General features: G+C 41.6%; 1 protein-coding gene across 2 annotated transcripts in view; it reads left to right on the top strand.

Annotated features, from left to right (window-relative positions):
• The window catches only part of LOC144951681 (WD repeat-containing protein 7-like), a 78,109-nt gene that overhangs the window by 43,240 nt on the left and 15,139 nt on the right, over positions 1–19,730 (top strand). Inside the window, exons 12-22 of one of the 2 annotated variants that reach the window (XM_078881979.1) lie at positions 387–607; positions 1,687–1,882; positions 3,140–3,354; positions 4,450–4,738; positions 6,735–7,034; positions 8,185–8,338; positions 10,990–11,078; positions 14,469–14,531; positions 15,800–15,918; positions 18,081–18,204; positions 18,290–18,403. In XM_078881979.1, the coding sequence (XP_078738105.1) occupies positions 387–607; positions 1,687–1,882; positions 3,140–3,354; positions 4,450–4,738; positions 6,735–7,034; positions 8,185–8,338; positions 10,990–11,078; positions 14,469–14,531; positions 15,800–15,918; positions 18,081–18,204; positions 18,290–18,403 (1,884 nt within the window). The remainder of the gene's footprint in view (positions 1–386; positions 608–1,686; positions 1,883–3,139; positions 3,355–4,449; positions 4,739–6,734; positions 7,035–8,184; positions 8,339–10,989; positions 11,079–14,468; positions 14,532–15,799; positions 15,919–18,080; positions 18,205–18,289; positions 18,404–19,730) is intronic. The other variant, XM_078881987.1, reaches the window with a different exon arrangement.

Raw genomic sequence — 19,730 nt, 5'->3', positions numbered from 1 at the left:
AAAAATGATATCTTATGGACGTTCATGAGTGTGGATGATCGTAAGTCGGACGTTTGTATCTCGGGGACTGCTGTACCCATGAAGTGAGAGTTTTTAATATTTTGGGTTGCATTTTTAAGGTTTTTATCATTATAGTTGAAATTTCAGTGGTATAATTCTACATATGTCATGAGCAATATGTTGACACACCGACTTGTCATCTTTTTCACTTTATAACAGCTGGCTTATTGTAATATAGCAAAAGCATAACTCTATTTAGACTCGTTAGTCCAGGTTTTTTTGTGATCTGTGTTGTGAATATGTAAAACTGCGCAGAGAGAAAGTCTCGTTACTTTGTTTCATGCCCTGTAAATATGTGATTTACCCATCGTGTCGCGCGAGATTAGGCTGGCCACCCCACCGTACACTACGTGGACACGAAGGCAAAGTGAGCAGCCTGCTTTACCCATATCAGCTGTCCCCTCGCTACGACCAACGTTGGCTGCTCTCTGGGGGTGTGGACTTCTCTGTGATCCTTTGGGATATCATCTCTGGAGAAATGTTGCACACCTTCTGCATCCACGGTGGCGAGATCCTACAGCTGCTCGTTCCTCCAGAAGGATGCAGTGTAAGTTCACGACACTTAAAACACTAATCATGTACTTTTTCATTAAAATCCATACAGTTTTTTTTTATCAGCTGCATGAGCCATGGTTTGATATTATTTTGATAATGGGACAAAATAACCAATTGTTTTTTTTATTGTGTCTTTGTTAATATATCACCGTGATAATGCATTATATTTTGAAATATACACTTCACATTTTATAGAATATACAAAGGTGATTAAATATTGTGTAAGAATGTACATTTTGGCCATCATCGACACACTTGATTTTAAGTAATGAGTCTGTACAAAGCACTTGTCCTCCCACGAAGTTTTATTTTTGGTTTGTTGGAACACCATAAGCATATTATTTTGTGTAATAAAGTTTATTTAAACAATTTTCCAATACGACTAAGCTAACCATTCCATAACTGAAAAATAAGTATTATGTATGTATGTTGAACTTGTTTCGCACCGTACACAGCTTACGATGTTAATCGGACGTGTGGGAGAAAGACGACAAACTAAACACAAAAAGCAGTTTGTTCAACCAGTGTGATTCACAGAGGGGCATGGACTGGAGCTATACTTTTGATTTAAAGCTTTCGTGACTGCAGGGATTCATATTCTTGGTTCTTTCGGTAAAGTCACGTGGAAGGAAAACAATAAAATAATAAAAATATAAAACAATACAATTATCACGACGTTTCGACTGCAACACAAGCAATCGTCATCAGGTGTGAAAAACACAGCAAGAAAAATTGAAAAAAGTGGCGTTTTTTTCTTATCGTTATGGACTTATCCATCTGAACAACTGCCAAAATCGCTGTCCGTGGTGCTAACGTTTAGAAAAAAACGCCACTTTTTTCAAGTTTCCTTGCTGTGTTTTTCACACCAGATGATGATTGCTTGTGTTGCAGTCGAAACGTCGTGAGAATTTAATCTTTTATATTTTTCTTATTTTATTGTTTCCCTTCTACGTGACTTTACCGAAAGAACCAAGAATATGGAGCTATACTTTTAAAGTGTTTCAGATGTACAAAGGTTTTCCACCGTGTGTGTTAATTCCCGTTGTTGTCCTTGTGTTCTTGATGAGACAGCCGCGTGTGCAGCACTGTGTGTGTTCAGTGGCAAGTGACCACTCGGTGGCCTTGTTGAGCCTCAAGGAAAGACGCTGCATCATGTTGGCGTCACGCCACCTCTTCCCTGTGCATACCGTCAAGTGGCGTCCCCTTGACGACTACCTGGTGGTCGGCTGCTCAGATGGGTCCGTCTATGTGTGGCAAATGGAGAATGGTGAGACCTTGCAACTGTTTTATAACTTAAGTGCGATAATGAGCAACTACCCAATGGGAACCTCATTTGCCAGAAAAAATATGATAATTGGTTTTTTACCCTTCTATCTGGCAACAAAACTGACACCTTTTTACAAGGAGTCATGTTTGCATAGACCACAATACCTGCAGTCATAATGCAAACAAAAAACATAACTCTGATAATGTGCACTGTCCTTGAAGTTGAGCAACTACATTTGTGAGTGCGTTTTCCGAACACGTCGGTTTAAATGCACTATATCCCCTACGGCCTACACAACCACATGATGTTCAATGATCTCCTCAACACCAACCACAGACTTGAGTTATTATCCTAAATATTGAAAATGTTGAGTTATTTTACAATGTCTTGGAAACATTTAGATTATGTAAAATTTTAGGGACTTTGTTAGCAGTGGTGCATAAGTATAAACACAATAATACCCATGGCATGTTTCAATATCATCATCTTATAATTAACTACTATATTTACCCAAGAATGTCACTCCACGTTGACCAGCCCCCCTCATTAATAATCATGAGCAGGTGACATCACTCCACATTGAACAGCCCCCCTCATGAATAATCATGAGCAGGTGACGTCCTCCAAATGGACACTCCCTCCATTAATAATAATTAGCAGGTGACGTCACTCCACATGGGGGGGCGAGGCGCCTCCTCCCCCCTCCTCAGCGTCAACTTACAACCCTCACTACAAAGGCAGAACCCTCACGTCACGCGATCTCCGTCACGCTATTGAGACATCGAAGTAAAAAGGTCGTCATGATGAACAAGGGATTATGACATTTAAATGAAATAAGTCTGTGTCACCGCGGCCTTACAAATCGCACACGAATTGATGCAATGAATATATCACGTCGCGGTCTGCTTTTTGCTTGCAAGTTTTAGATTTACTGCAATACACCCGTCCTTGGACGGGCAAAAGGCTAGTAGAGTATAGAGTAGGCCATTCCTTCACATCAGAGAGAAAAGGCAGAGCGATTGGCTGATGTGCAGTTGGAGGTTTAATATATTGGGCGAAGTGATAAGGATGGCCTTTTAAATGGTCCTGGGATATTATATTTGGGTTTCTGACAAGCATGTTCAATTAATATTGACTACCGGGTGTTGTATAGCTGTTGGAACAACAATGCTAGGCTAAGATTTTCTTTGTTCTTAAATCTCCAAGAGGCCTTTAGATTCTAATAAAAGGGTGCCTTTCTATATCCTTTGTGTGCAGGAGCATTGGATCGGTGTGTAATGGGCATCAGTGCAGTGCAGATATTGCAAGGTTGTGATGAAGCTGTTCCAGCAGCCTTAGAGAGTGCGAGCCATCCAGCAGTAAACCTGAAGCAGGCCATGGCTCGACGCAGCTTGGCCGCTCTCAAACACGCAGCCCACCACAAGCTTCACAGCCTGGCCACCAACCTGCTTGCATCCGATGTCAATGACAAGGTATTTAACATAAAACATGTTGACATCTCTTTAACATGCGTTTGGCATACTCATTTGTAAGTTTAAACTAGACAAAACACATTTGCCTTTCACGAAAAAACTACGAATGAGTGCCTAATTATTTGACGATTGAATTAAAGTTGAATTCACAAGTTACTGATTTATTACATTCTCATTTAACAATGGTTACATTTAATGAGTGAATACTGCCTGCTATGACATGGTCCAGTAGCATGGTCATTCATGAAAAAAGTGCACGGAGAAACGTGGAGAAATTAGTTGATCGGAATAACACCTAGACAGAAATAGGCACAAATGGTTAATGGCATCATTCAAACTGTAAACAAAAGTGGGCCTGGGAAGCTTGATGAGATGATGGCTGATGGTTAAAAATCATGGCAAAGTGACAGATAATACATTTTACGCATCTGAGAGAACAAGGAAATGGAGCGTTGAAATCGGTTATTTGTGGGCGCTGCACTGGCAAGATGTTAACTCCTTCACCTGGTGTGCAGGAGGTCGTCGGTTCGATCCCGACCCTGATTGATAACTGCGTATTTGAAGTTAGCTTGTTCTCCCCCTGGTCACGTGGGATTTTCTCCAGGTCCTCTGGTTTTTCCCTCCACATTTAGAAACATGCGTTTAGAGTATTTGGCTGCGATCAATTTCCATATGATAAGCCAATTCATAGAGCTATCGTTTGTGGCCAGATCGCTTCTGAAAAAGAACTGTATAGCTCAGTGGGCTTTACTTGGTAAAATAAAAAATAGATTAGTTTGTTGTTTATTTTTAGATTATTGCATTATTGTGAGATATGGCAGTAGCTTGGGGAGGATTTTATTCAGCAGTGGTTCACCATGGCTGTTAATGATAATTTAATTTTATCATCTGTGAATACCATCATCTTATTATCCATTTATAAATCTAGTCCAAAGGATTTTAGGTTTTTTTCCATATTTAGACATGTTTCAGGAGGAAGGTTTAATTTGTCTGCACACTCGGATAGTTGATGGTAAATGTTGTCTACCTTTTTAGGATTCAAGTAAAAAACATTCACCTTTTAACTTGACGTGTTATCTTTCTGTTTTGTTGCAGGATGCGCTCCCGAAACACTCCAACACGGCACTGCTAGTTCAGGCCCTTCGCATGAGTTTGGGAGATCCGGACATCCATGTGCTATTTTTTGACGTGGAGGCTTTGGTTGTACAGTTGCTGACAGAAGAGGCATCACGCCCAGTACCTGCGCTTATTTCTCCAGACACCCTACGTAGGCCGTCCAGTTTCTTGGACCGTGGAGGTTTGGCAACATCCTCTTTTCTTGCTGGGAAGAAGGCCGGTGACATATTTCAGCAGGTCAAAGATACTATCAAGGAAAATATCAAAGGTAACTACGTAGTTTATCTTGGTTTGTGTGGCAAAATAGCATCCCTAAATACGTGTTTACTTCATTTAGGAATATTAAGTATTATTTTTACAGTATAACACCTTCTTTGTACACCCCCCTCGCTCTGTACAGACGATGCATTCGGGGAAAAGGCCATGCAGAGTGAATCCATGCAGAGGGAACCCAGTTTTACAGAGTAGCCAAATTAGTAACAACCATTTCATGATAGGTCAGATGAATGGGTACACTGGATAAAAAGATCATTGAATACCAGCTCGCTCTGCGGTATTCATCTGCAACCTCACCACGCTGCACTATTTGTGCTTGCGTAACTAACGCAAACATTTCCGCACGTTGAATTTTTTACATGATTTCCGTAAAGTTGGATATCCGTAACTCGGATCTTCTGCATCTCGGGAACTTACTGTATGCATGTAATTTGAACTTTCGCACCGTATGTAGCCAATAGTGCTAAGCGGAGGTGCAGGGGAAGGACAACGAACTAAACACAAAAGCATTGTCAAAGAAATGAGTCAACTGCTATAGATTTAAAAGTACATAGCTCCAATGGCTTCCTAATACCGGATGCAAGAGCATTCCAGACGGCTATAGAAGCCCATCTGGTGATGGAAGAAACTGTTTAATTTACAGCCTTACATAATAGTCTCAGTGACTGGGTTTTTGTCACCCTAATCAAAATGGAATTCTAGTCCGTTGTGATAGTTAAGGACAGTATCTCCATGTTTAGTAGGTAAATGTCTCTCACTTTCACCTCATGCAATTAAATTTGTATGATACAAGAAGTGTCTTTATCATCTGCAACATTTTTGAGTTGCAGGGTGTGTGAAAATTCATGTCTGCGATTTTCCTTAATTTGCCTTCCTGCTTTGTGGAATGACTTCCTATTCACTGACAAAAAATGCATGAATGAGAGACACGTGGAAATGACGCTCTATTTACCGGCGGGTTATCAGCGACTTTTTAAACGTGGTGCCAAAAATACATTTTCAGTACCGGAAAAGATATACGGGAGACCCTTGCATATCGCGGGGGTTACGTTGTTTGAAAGTGCCACGAAAGCCAAAACCGCGCAATACAATACTTCAGCCTTGCATAAATAATGGGGTTAGGTACAAGGCAGCCAAACATAAACACGCAAAAACATTATACAATAAATATTCCAAGACAATAAATAGTATAAATCCTGTACTTATGATCCAAAGCAGGTGTGTGTGTTTGTGGGGAGTGGTCGCGCTATGAACTCGGTGACTCGAGTTAAATTCCTGCTCACGCCCAACACCAGTGACGATTATCTGAATCGTTCCTGGGCCCTCCCCTAGGTTGACTCGGCCTCACATGAGTGCCTGGTATGATGTGTAAACATCATCACTGGGGAGACAAAGGCGGCCAGGCATGATGCTGGCCACCCACCTCCTCGTGTGTTGTGCCGGCCTTCATAGGTGCTCGCTAATAGCACTTGCCCCAACAGTTGGTTAAGGCTACGCTGTGGATCTTTGTCTTTGTCCGCGAGGTACTTGCACGGCAAAGATCGAGGTACCACTGACAGCCTTGCGTCCCTCGCTAGCACCACGGTGTCAGTCAATGATGCAGTTCTTCCGGGTACACTAGAACCACGACAGGCCAAAACTAACCACCGTGGTAGCTACAATAGTTCAAAATCGCAAAAGACAAACCTGCCGATATTCACGGGTTTCCTGTATCCACAAATTGAGGTCTTCCATCTGGTCGTCCATTTAGAGATATTTAATCTCCATTCGGATGCTAAGGATTAAGCACTGTTGTGGACGTTACAGCTAAACTCCCCTTAATCTGGAATAATAATTAGAATGCTCCTGAAACATGTATGTGTTACATTTTTAAGCTTGCGTGTTTAGACACAGACATTGGTAAACTATGATATCAATCCTTATTGTATTTTGATGCTTGCTGAGGACAGTTATTCACCGTACTTTATCCTCCATACTTTATCCTCCAGAGCATCTGTTGGATGATGATGACGATGAGGACGAGCAAGATCAAAGTCACGATGGAAATGTGGAACGCCGGTCTCACCACTCCAAGCCTCTCACTCTACAAGGCGCAAATCTGACCATGGAAACAGCGAAGCTGTTCATGTCCTGTCTGCACACTTGGGGACTCGATCAAGCACTTGATGAGATCTGTCTCTCCAGGCTTGGCTTGCTGAAACCTCACTGCCCTGTCTCATTTGGACTGGTTTCACGTGGGGGGCACATGTCTCTCATGCTACCTGGCTGGAGGCGTCACCATGCTTCAAGTGTGTAAAATGAAATTTAATTCTCTAATCATTGTGTTGTTGCTATGACAAATGACAGTTTTTGTACGTTTGATAAGTCCTTCCAATATCTTATTGGTTTCATAGCATCTTAATATGAGTGAAAGTAAGTATATTTTGTATGTTATAAATATAATAACTTGTGCTCAATGTCAAGAGGTGATCGCGGTCATTGCAGTTGATGTCACCACACCTCACCCACCACTCCTTTCGATTAAATCTCACAGCTTTTGCAAAGTTTGCACGTGACGTCGAAGGTCTACCCTCCACAGGGCATACCACTCTGCATCTAACGATCCATCAATCTAGTAGAATTAAATTATTGCACTCGTGATAATTGGATCAGACCATGGTTATAAGAAGCATTGATTTGCACTTCATGTAGATTAAATACAAGTGATATGTTTATGCTATATTTAGGATAATGGTTAACTCGGTTTTGTTGACTATGAAAACAAATATTTCTTTTCTCTTTTGTTAAGGCATTATGGTTCTTTATTTCTATCCTGAGTCAAAGCCATTACTTTATTTTTTTCTCCTCTCTCCATCTAGCTTCCATCCTCTCGTGTTGTTCTGCAGTAGTTTTTTCATTTTATTTTTTCATTTATTTGGTAGAGCCCTGTGAGCCATTCGACTCTTAAATCAGTAGTAGTATCCCCAAGCATCGTTTACGTTTTCTGCGGTTATGCATGGCCTCGCCACTTTAACATTCCTCCACTTTCCTTTATTAATCTCGGGCCTAGCCCCTCTGTATGTCATTCACCTGCCGTAGGGTTCCATCGACCTGCTACTTACGAGCCTGCACGCCATGTTTGCATGAAATTCCTTTCACACTTGCGACTCTTCAAAGTTTCTGTGACAAATTATCCACCCACCTCTCACTGAATTTTACCTCCCCAACATCATACCTGGACAATAAGTAGATTCCGATTCGATCCTATTTCTTCATCCGTGTAGTCTTGCACATGACTAGCCGATGTTTGTTAAACGTCTATTCCATGTGTAAATCGACCCCTGGGTATATTAATTCATTCAGCATTTCTCTACAATTTACATCTCGTGAAATATAATACGAGTGTGAAATAAGCTGTCGGGAGATTAAAGATTACATGTTATTGTGTTTTGCCCTCAGATATTGAGCAGGAGAAGACTTTAAATAGCACCCTTGGTGTTTCAAAAGCTGTAACCACACAGCATCTGCTCTCCATCATCTCACTGTCCAACACCCTCATGAGCATGACCAATGCCACATTCAAAGACAGCACCAGCAAGAAGCTGCTTCACAAGTGAGTAAAATAGCAATGGTATATTTTAAATAGTTATTTAATGCATTCATCTAATTTCCATCAAATATTGCATTAATTTGCTACTCATGCAATAACGGAACATACGACAATTGGTAGCAGATTAGGTATCAAAACACAAGGGCAGCAGGTAGATATTTAATAAATACATATTCGAAGGGGAGTAGGCCTCGGTAACACTTTTGTCAATGTTATTCATGGCGACATGAAGATTTATATTCGGAAAATGGTATTCGATTTGCTGACAACACGGCCGTGATAGCATCCAATGGCCATGAGCTACTGGATACACGACAGTAACTTAAGGATGATGGCTGCAATGCTCGACTCAAGATAAATATGAGAAAAACTTGTTTAGTTTCAAATGTATTCTGGTTCTTTCGGTAAAGTCACGTAGGTATAAAATAAATTAAATCACGACGTTTCGATTGCAACACAAGCAATCATCATCAGGTGGGAAAACCACAGCAAGAATTTTTTTTGCTGAAGTGGGAGAGAGAGTTGCCGTGGTAAAAAAAATGTTGCTGTGGTTTTCCCACCTGATGATGATTGCTTGTGTTGTGCCCGAAACGTCGTGATTTAATTTAAAAAAAATGTTTTATACCTACGTGACTTTACCGAAAGAACCAAAGAGTATGGATCCCTGCAGTCACGAAAACTTCAAATCTAGATTAGTTTCAAATGTATTTTGTTGAACCAGGTGAGAACTCAAATCTAAATCACATACAACAAATTCACTCAACGAGAGATATATGTCGGAGGGACACAATGACATTAGACTGTGCATACTTAGGGCCCGCTACCAAGGTGGAACACGATCAAATAGTTAAAATAATATGCAGAAGAGAAACTGAACTCGATAGGGAAAGCATCATAGCAATGTGTCTAATAAAGAAAGTTTTTAATCATCAAGTACCACCTATGACATCTGAAGACAAGCTTAGGCAGGACATATCACAAGGAGGGATGATAGCTTGTTGGTGAGAATAATGACTGAATGGCAGTCAAAGGAAAGAATGAGCCCACTGTGGAGATGGAGTGAAACGTTTGTCTGCTGTGCAAGTGATGGGGGGATTGTCGCATCGCGGAACTGTTAAAAATGTCAGCGGCTTGGGAAGGCTTTCATTCAGCAAGTTGACTGATTGTGGATGATAAGTTAATATTCCACAGTCTTCTAAAAATTTTCATTTCAATTCATAAATACAGCAAAACTTCGGTTATTCGGGGTCGGTCGAGCATTCATTTTATTTTGCAATTATCTGGCCGCTGTTTACATATGGTTATCTGATGTTTTTACTCCAAATAACTGGAGTTTTGCAAGTGAGGACTCCGGGGAGATGAGCTGTGATGAGTTGTAGACGTGTGTTTTGTGAAAACCAAGTGAAACCTCGGATAGCTCACATGGATATGTGTATCCCACATTACCCTGGATAACTCGAGATTTGTATAGAGATGAGTGAGGTCTCAGCCTTACATGGCAGCTGTGAGAGAGGGATTTGCTGGCAATACAGACACGATGCGTATTGTATTAAAGATTCTTACGAGTCAGTATTTTTATTCAACAATTGTAAAGTATAGATTAAATAAATGGCATACTAGAGATGTGTTTTCCATAATGTAACCCAATTCTTACGATTCCTTTAAAAAAATGTAATGACAACAAAACCCATAAAAACAGAAACCCAGTTGAGGAGAATTGTTACAATTTCGGGTCATGATATGATTTAAAATAGATATATTTTGTATGTATATACTAGTAACCCGACCGTCCATCTACGTGCCCCCCCCCCCCCCATGATCCAATCGAAATCCCTAATTTCGATCGGATCATTGGGGTTTATTAGTAATAAGTCGGCATTTTGCGACCCCCACTGCCACTGTGTAGCAGATTATTATGTGCCAGGGACTCTATGAGATGATAGGACAATAGTCTGAGTCCATAATTGGCAATAAGTAACGGCAAAGCGGTTATAAGTGACTCACAGAATTGTGCGCAGTTGCGTCTACAGGACACGACTTCCCTAAAGGCAATCACCTTCAGCGAGCGCGATGCCGATCACACGCGGTTCGAATTCGACCCTCGATCGATGGCTGCGTCATCGCCGCACACGCGTCTAATTAAAAGCAAGGGACAAGTCCTTACTAACAACTCCTATCATTATTCATTGCTGGAGGGGTTGCCCACCCCTACCTGAAAATCCTGGCTCCGCCATTGCCTGCAACCCAGCACTGTGGAGGCGAGGGTTGTTGGGTCACACAAATGTTGTGAAACTCCCTTCCCGTCGACGTCAAGAGTTGCCATACCCTTACTCGCCAGGAGATGGCGGTAGAGAAAATGTGGACCCCATATTTTGTATATGTATCGGATGGAATGTCGCCCCCTTGTTTTGGTTTTCTCCACGTAACTCATTAATTTTTGGAATTTGGTGCTGGTTCGCCATGTGACTGTCTTTTCCTTGCACTTCTGGGTCATTCTTTCTCTTCGAAAGTGAGCTCGTACTGTGTGGCGCATTATACCTTGAAATTATTATACCGTGAGAGCCATATTTAAGTTGATTTACTAGCGAATCAAATGAACATGAATGTGTGCTTTTGTAATGTTTCCACATTTTTAATAGTTAGTTTCCTTCTAGGCCTCACAGACAGGGAAGCCATGATGGGGTGAAGACCAAGGATGACAGTCCTGCTATCAACCCAGTCATCCAAGGACAAATTAAACAAGGTATTAACTTGCAAAAATTCCCGTGGCCTTTAAATACATCTTTCGGTTATTGTCAGAAGTATTGACATTGGCAAATATCACACCACCACAATTGTGCAGTTTACCGTATGGAGAACTCATGCTTAGAATGGCACCGAGAGGAGGGGGCATGAGTCAGAAGCATCTCATTATTGACTCATGGAAGCTAAGTGAGCGTCCTGAACAAGGATGTTCGGCTAGAGCAGGGGTGGGGAACCTTCTTTCTGCCAGGAGCCATTTGGATATTTATAACATCGTTCGCGGGCCATACAAAATTATCAACTTAAAAATTAGCCCGTTGTTATATTTGGTCAAACATTTAATTAACTCACCCCTAATGCGATGGCTGGAACTGCTTCTCTTTGGCGAGGCGTGTGATGTTAGCTGGTATTAATGATGTTGCTAGTCGCAACTGCGGTTGCCTTGGCAAGGCCAGACATTCCCCACCCCTGGGCTAAAGGATGATGGCCAATACTGGTAATTGACACCAAACAGAGAAAAAAACGTGCCTCAGAGGATGACAATTTCAGAGGCTGCGAGATCAGTTTGTGCAAGATTGCGATGGTTTCTGTCATTTTAAGACCAGGAGGGAGAACGACAAAATGGGGAGGCCTTCATCCAGCAGTGGATAGAAAATGTCTGTTTATACCTAAGCTTAGGCTGCTCCCGTATAAATTTAGTTTTGAGTTTGACAGATGAAATTATATTTTCATGTGGATACACATGCTGAAGGAGCGACTGTCGCCTAATGGCTATCAGACCGTATTTGCAATCCGGATCGATTTCATTTTCCAGTGCGGAAGTTGAAACAATGTGGGAAGTTTGTCAATTCCTGCTCCGTCTGTCTGCCAGCGGCAGTACAAATGGCTTCAGCAAAGTCGATGAACAGGTTGCTTTAGCAAACAGTTGCAGGGCTGCACCTCTACATTCTTATACACGCTTACCTATGACCAAGTAGTTTTATTCCAGGCGCATCAATGCATTAATATGTGCTTTTTCGGTGTGGACGCTCAAATCCACAGTCCACATACAACTCGCGCATTTGCACAAAATGAGTTTTTGTTCCACTTTTATCTTGCTGCATTATGTTATACAAGTGAAGTATTGGAAATGACGGCAGGAAACTCCTTGACGGGTAACACACTTCTTTTATTAAATCTTCACTTATCTCGATACAACGTGTGGTCTCTATTCTTCCGAGTACGGTCACCATACACCGGTACAACTCGTAACCTCTATTCTTCTTATAGCACACTGTACTTGACTCGTGTAGACCCTCTGCCTCCGTCTACACTCTTCACTCGTCTCGTGTAGACTCTAGGCCTCTGGCTACACACACATCACTCGTCTCGTGTAGACTCGTCTCGTGTAGACCCTATGCCTCCGGCTACACACACATCACTCGTCTCGTGTAGACTCGTCTCGTGTAGACCCTATGCCTCTGGCTACACACACATCACTCGTCTCGTGTAGACTTGTCTCGTGTAGACCCTATGCCTCTGGCTACACACACATCACTCGTCTCGTGTAGACTCGTCTCGTGTAGACCCTATGCCTCTGGCTACACACTCTGCATGCTGACACTGCATGCTCACCCTACACTCCGCCTCTGGGTTACACAGAGTCCCGGTCCTCACAGGACTGCGGGACTAGGTACCGCAGGGCCCTATCTCTTCCTCTCCGTCTTCAGTCTTCGCTGGTTACACTCTCCCCGTGCGCATCACCTTATATAGTCCCTCCTCCCGGGAGACAGAGCGGATGCGGACCTCGAAGTGAGCATCGCTCCTTAGTGAACCAATCACAACGCGCTATCTCTACAATCCTCTTTCCCCCAGCGCGTGTTTCCACTCACCAACCAATCACGCCGCGCTGCCACCCGATCACTCCCACACCAGCGCGTCACCGGCACCCAGCCAATCAGCACCACACAACCCACGATCCCGCGCTGACCCCTGATCCCTCACCGTCAGCGCGCGTCACCACACACACATCCAATCACGACGCGCTGGCACCTGATCGCTACCCCAGCGCGTATCACCACTACACAAGTACTAGTTGTCTGCAATTATTTATTCCGTTGATTATGTATTCCTTTTTTTAAACGTTTTATTTACTTTCTGAAGCAGCTTTTAAATTAAATTTGTAAACATAAAAGTTATATCACAGTTCTACAAATGAAAGGGTTTCACATAATGACCGGTATATGCAGTGTTCACATTTTATGGAAAAAGTACTGTTGGTGAGCTTGGAGAAACATGAATCAAATAATCTCCTTCACTGATGTAATTCCACATAGAAATACAAGATAATAATGTTTAGTTTTATATTACATCGTCGTTCGTGCAATTTGCGTCTCGCATTCGTTGAGGAACCACAGAGAAATGGGAAGGCGGCCAGGCGGACAGCGGGCACCAACAATTGCCCAAGTTCTGCAGTCCTCAATATATTGAGATAACATCAGCCGATGAACAAGTGCTTATGCATGTGGGAGGAAACGGGAGCACCTGCAGAAACCCTACGCATGCAAGGGGTGGCAACATTCCATCCCATTACAAGCCTGCACTTTGCGTTACGGTCAGCCAGGGAATTGCACCTCAATGCCCATGGTGCTGGATTACAGGCATACATAGCTAACACTGCTCAGATTATAGTTTGCCTATTGGCCCTCTACACTTATATTACCCTGCAGCATTTGTTTAAATGTGCGAACTCTTTACCAGATTTTTTTTCTGGTAAGTTCCCCCCCTCTATACTATTGGTAGCAGGTCTGGAATGCCGGTAGGCCAATATCCTCAAAGGTACTTTTGAATGTTGACATATGGAATGGAAGGTTATTTCATGTATAACCCAGAACCTTTGTGATCACACTTGGCATCTTCCCTTCATTCTGGATTGACTCTGCATGCTGCTTATTCTATTTAGCGGAACCTACAAATGTCATTGCTAGTCGTCATAATTTTTGCAAGAAGGGTAGGAGAATTACAAGCCTTTAGACAAATTACAAGCCTTGAGCTTACATGATATTCTACAAGACGAAGTCGTTATTTGCCCAAGCCCTATTTTTTTAAATCTTTTATAAATGAATGTCAGTGTTGAGTGTGTTGGTGATGATGACATTAAGTATGGGGAGAGGGTGAAGGGAAGAAAGGATGGGTACACATCAGTAGGTGCAGTTCAGTGAGAGAGTTGTAATAAAAGCTAATATATTGGGATTGATTTGGCCTTCCTTACACATTCCTGAATTTGGTCATTACTGCTTAAGTAAATAGTCTACCAGATCGATAGCAAATGTGAAAACCTGCTAACATTTTCTCTCTAAATCATGTGCTATATTTTGTCTGCTAAATACCTTTCTTCCTGCATCTTTGCAAGCTGATCTTTCTGAGGCTTCAAACTATGGCTTGGCAGTGCATAGCTCCGTGCCAGTCAAAGAAGGTATTGTGTTTGCATGCGCTCTTTGGCTTCTGCACCTTTATTTGTATAATTGTTTGCACTGTACTTTATGAACGAATAAACTGGCATGTGTATTGTGCTTTATCATGTAACGGAATATCTCACAGCACAGATCCCCCGTGTTGTCAGCTGTCCCTGTGTGGAACAATTATTCTTGCCAGTAGAGGGTGATGATTGATTTCTATGCAAGTAATTTGTGGGTTATTTTGCTAATTCTGAACCGCACTTGACGTTGCAGATGTTGATGTTGTGTAGAACAGAGCGAGAAATATACAAATGCCACGCAGAAAGGTGTCCCAGTTGTGGAATCGAACCCAAGCCCTTCTTACTGACCCTTCTGCCCCACCGTAAATTGGCAACAGTGATTATGTACTTAGGGCAGTTATTGTAACTGGACCGAGATAAAAAAAAGAAAAACAATTTAAAAGATACATTTCACTACGTCAAAAAAAAACGGAACAATCAAGGTGATACCTGCTATGACATGCATTGGAAACAGAATATCGAACAAAAGCTAAAATATGTGCAAATACTTTTGGAGAGATGCATGCTGGTGATGACATTGAGAGAGAACATCAAGTTGAGCATAATGACATAATTAAACTGTAATGAAAAGTTCATGGGCTTTGGCAGGACACGCTCGAAGGAATTGATGGCTGATGTTCAAGATTAATGAACGTGTCTGATAGGATGTCCATTGAGGTGATTGAGTAATAGGTTTGTGTGCAATTGCCAAGTAGATTATTACATTCCAGAATCATAAGGTGGTGGTGGCGTTTTAAGGCCTTAATCTAATAGTGGATAGAGCATGGCTGACGATTATTATTTTTAAGGTTATTTTTAATAAGGTACACAGATAGCACCCTCACATTGGCATGGATAAGAGTAGTGATGTATCAGGCTTTTATAACGTCTTACTACAAGTATTGAATGTGTTCACTCAGATCAGTTATCAGCATATTGGAGGATAGTCCTACATCCTTGTTTTTGGTGGAATATATTGAGATTTAGACTACCATCCCACTGGAGCCCTAAATTAATATTACTTCGGTTTGATGTAGAGATGTATCCCCATCATGGTAATGTGGAAATTATACCGTTTAGTCCAATACTTATTTGTATAAAGGGGCACAGATTTATTTTACTGTAAGTGACAGTATCAACATGTTTGAGTACAATCGACAAACGTGTAATGCCTTGTGTGATTTGGTCAGATACAAATGCATTTTGATGATGGTGCGTGACTCTAGGGTGGAGTCAACTGGCAGCCCTGCACTGTGTAATGTTGCCAGAACTACTGGGGCCTGGGAGTTTCAGGCCACCGATGCTTGAAATGCTGGTGAATAGGTGGCAAGATCGTTGTTTGGAGGTAAGCGACTGCTTTAGACAAGGAGCTTGAAACAACGGATGAGAGATTCTCTCTACAATATTATGAATTGTCACGGTTACAATTAATTCCACAGAGCACTTACAGAATCTTTATACAAAGTAAATGTAAACATTGTTTTGAACAATGTTTGCTATAGAGCCATGTATTGTTGCAGCTTTTTTAATGGCGCCACTTTAACTACAATATTGTTGTGTCGCGGTGTATCTTACGACGCAGAGGCAGGTAAGTTGTATGGGCTCACGCCAAGTTTATTAGGGGCTTCCGCCTAACTGGGTTACAGGCTTACGCCTAACACCTAACACCCTAGCCTATAACTCCCCAGAGGACAGGGTACTGGGGATCCTACTACCCCGGCTCTCTGGGCTCTCCTCCCTGCACCGGCCGAGGGCTCAACCAACTCCGGCCGGTCGGGTGAAGTAGCCACCCTTAGCCTCCTGTGAGGATAACCGACCCCGGGTCCCAACCTTCACCCCCTCTCGTTCCCGGCTCCCACGACGACCCCGCTTACGTCACGGGCTTCCCCTTGAGTAGCACCTTGGGACATGACGTCACCGTCCCCCAAGGGCTGCCTGACGACGTCACTCCCCGCGACATCACTCACTACTCCTCTGCATAAGTAACATGGCAACAATAAAATGTCATTGTTAATTGCAGCTGTACATTATCAGAATCGAAATCTTCATTTAGATTGAAGGAATCCATTGAGCGATTAAGCCGTTGTTCACGGATGTCCAGTATGGGTGCATCAAAATATAAATCGTACACCATATTGGGGGAAGCTTAGAATGGGTGGTTGAACGAGAGAGTTTAACACCTGTAAAAAATGTTCTGTGGATTAGTAGAAGCCACCAAACTTAAGTTTAGCAGTAACAAGTTACTATTATTTACACATACTTGTGAAAGTGCTAAACTGCCTGTGCCCTCTCCTCTTGGCTATAGTGACTCTATGCTGAAGATCCTGATTTTTATCCTCCTTAATGTCACCTTAGACCTCCCCATTACTGCTTTCATGCCCCCATGGCATATAGATGCCATCAATATCTTATAATGTAGGTGACACTCATTTTATTTCATGATTAGCTGAACACTTTCTAAATGAAGTAAATTCTCATTCACACTCACATTTTCGCTTTAACGCAGTTTTCTTTTATGGAATGTTTTTCCGCTTAACTTGCACTGTGCCCGCTATAACGCGAGTTTAGTGCGTGGCGGACTACTTTTCTGAGTGGCATGGGTGCTGGAAGCATTGTTCAGTGATGCTGGGAGCTGGTACTTCACTGATGCGCGCTGTGATGCGTGGCGTGCCTTCATTTTCCTCAGTCTCTGTTCCAGCATCTTCTGTGTGCGTAGCGTCATCCCACGCGCTTATCATTTTCACTTGCCTGTCTCTTGCTGTCACACACAACATATTTACAGAAATGCTATATAAACACAACACATTTAAAAACAAAGAAGTGTATTGTACTGTGAAATATAAACAAGAAAATTATGGGCTGGAACGTCACCCCCAACTTTTTCATTATTCCCTATGAGAAAATGACCTCCGCTTCTTACGAATTCACTTTCCGTAGAAATTTTCAGAAATACAACACCCGCATTAAGCGAGGACTTGCTGTATATCACTTTACAAAGTGGTGTAATGGTCAGCTTTGTAATTTATTAAAAGAGTTATGTTTTGTTTGGATTAATATTTCTTCTGAAATGTGAAATTTGCTGCATTCATATTGTTATACATCATTGCTTATGGGAATGTATAAATGCAACATTTTACATTCTGCAATAATTTTTTACCAACAAAAAGTGTTTAAGTCACTTGAGAAATATGACTAGTAGGTACGCAAATGCATTACTTGAACTATCACATTTTAGTTGTTTACGGTGTAAATGCTTCATTCATTAATATGTCCTTAATGTATTCGTATAAAGTACTCTAATTGATTTTGCTCCTGCTTTTGTGTTAAAAAAATATCGGTCAATTTTTACATTTTATAATGTTTTCAATTTATTTGCCCTTTGTAGTATGTATGTAGATTTTTTTTGTACGTATGCCAAATGTATATTTTTACTGTGTCATTATTCAAATCCTTATTGTTGTAGAAACCATAGCTTAAATGTATCTATCGTCTCTGGGTTTTGTGCAGGTTCGAGAGGCAGCCCAGGCACTTTTATTGGCAGAGCTTCGTCGTATTGGCCATGAAGGGAGGAAGGAGGCAATCGACACGTGGGCTCCACACCTTCCGCAGTATGCCGAGAACCTTCACTCGCGTAAGTATGATTACACAATCGGGAAAACATCATCTTCTCGCTCGACTGCATCTCAACTTCCTTCCCACGTTTTGTTATTTCACAGCAGGACAAACGGGAGAAGTTGCCCCAAGTGCATTGAATAGTCCTGAGCCTCTAGGAATGGATCTCAAGGGGATCGAGGAAGAGCCCGACCTCGGTGATGAAGAAGTATCTGCAGGTAAGCTTGCAACATTGCAAGCTGACAATTGATACTGGGGTGTATTTGCAATGCTGTAATTTTCCATAAAACATTGTCACTGTCCACATGGTTCTTTTAACACATGCAAGACACAACTTTGTTTAAATTCTGATTGAAATTAGTTTTGTTGCTTATGTAAAAAATGCACTGATTGACCGATGGGGTCATGCGGTAATTATCAATCAGATAACAAGATTAATTTTTATAAAGGATACTTGGCTATTGTCATTACATTTAATTCTTTGAACTTGCTTAAAATGTAGTTTTGTTCATAGGCCTTGCTATCCCCTACTTTATCCCCCAGGCCAGACCGTCCAGGCAAGATAGGAGGGCTGAGGTCAGGCCTCCTATCATTCGCTGTATTGATTATGATAAACATAGGCAGGAGTTAAGTTTTAAATGGCTCGGTAATCCACAAAAGTGCCGCAAAACAGAAAAAATGAAGTTATGTTAAACGGGAAGTTGCACAACACGATTGCAACAAATATGAGAAGTAAATAACACAAAATAGGAAAATATAAGAAAAATAACTTAGGAGTGTTAATTACACCGGACAGATTATTTTATTTTTATCATTAAACAACTCCTAGCCATCATGCACATCACAAAGTCGGCAACCGTTTGTACAAAGTTGCGAGGTGAAAACCTGCTTCATCTTCATTTCGCCATTGCTGCACACATTAAATAGAAGAGCATAAACATCATTTTTGCGAGCAACTTTATTGTAGTTTAACACGTTAGGCTTTCGCGACCAATATTATTCATAATAAACGTTTTTGGGTGAGATCGCGTTATTTATAAATGTGTCGTAACCCTTCACCACCCGACACGGCCAATCAGCAAAAAAGTGTCACGTTGACAAAAAGACAAAATTCTCGATTTGAAGTTTTCGTGACTACAAGGATCCATAATTTTTGTTTTTTTTGGTAAAGTCACGTAGGTAAAAAATATAATAAATTAAAATGAAAACAAAAAATAAATTATTTATTCACGACAGTCATTTTGCTGTGGCGGTTCCACCTGAAGACGGAGGCTTGTGTTGCTTCCGAAACGTCGTGATTTAATTTACTTGTTTTCATTTTAATTTATTTTATTTTTTACCTACGTGACTTTACCGAAAAAAACTAAAAGTATAAAAAACAAATAGTTCACTACTTTAGCCCACCGGTGTGTTGAAGAGTGAATCCACGACATTTACAGTTTTTGAGTACAACGTTTCGCTAGGAATTACATCCAGCCTCATCGGACAATTCGCCAGAATGGTGAAGCCCTCAATTGCTCCCGGTCTTAAACAGAACAGCAGCAG

Source organism: Lampetra fluviatilis, chromosome 3 (assembly GCF_964198595.1).
Source record: "Lampetra fluviatilis chromosome 3, kcLamFluv1.1, whole genome shotgun sequence".
NCBI classification, from domain to species: Eukaryota; Metazoa; Chordata; class Hyperoartia; order Petromyzontiformes; family Petromyzontidae; genus Lampetra; species Lampetra fluviatilis.
This window is presented reverse-complemented; position numbering and strand designations above follow the sequence as displayed.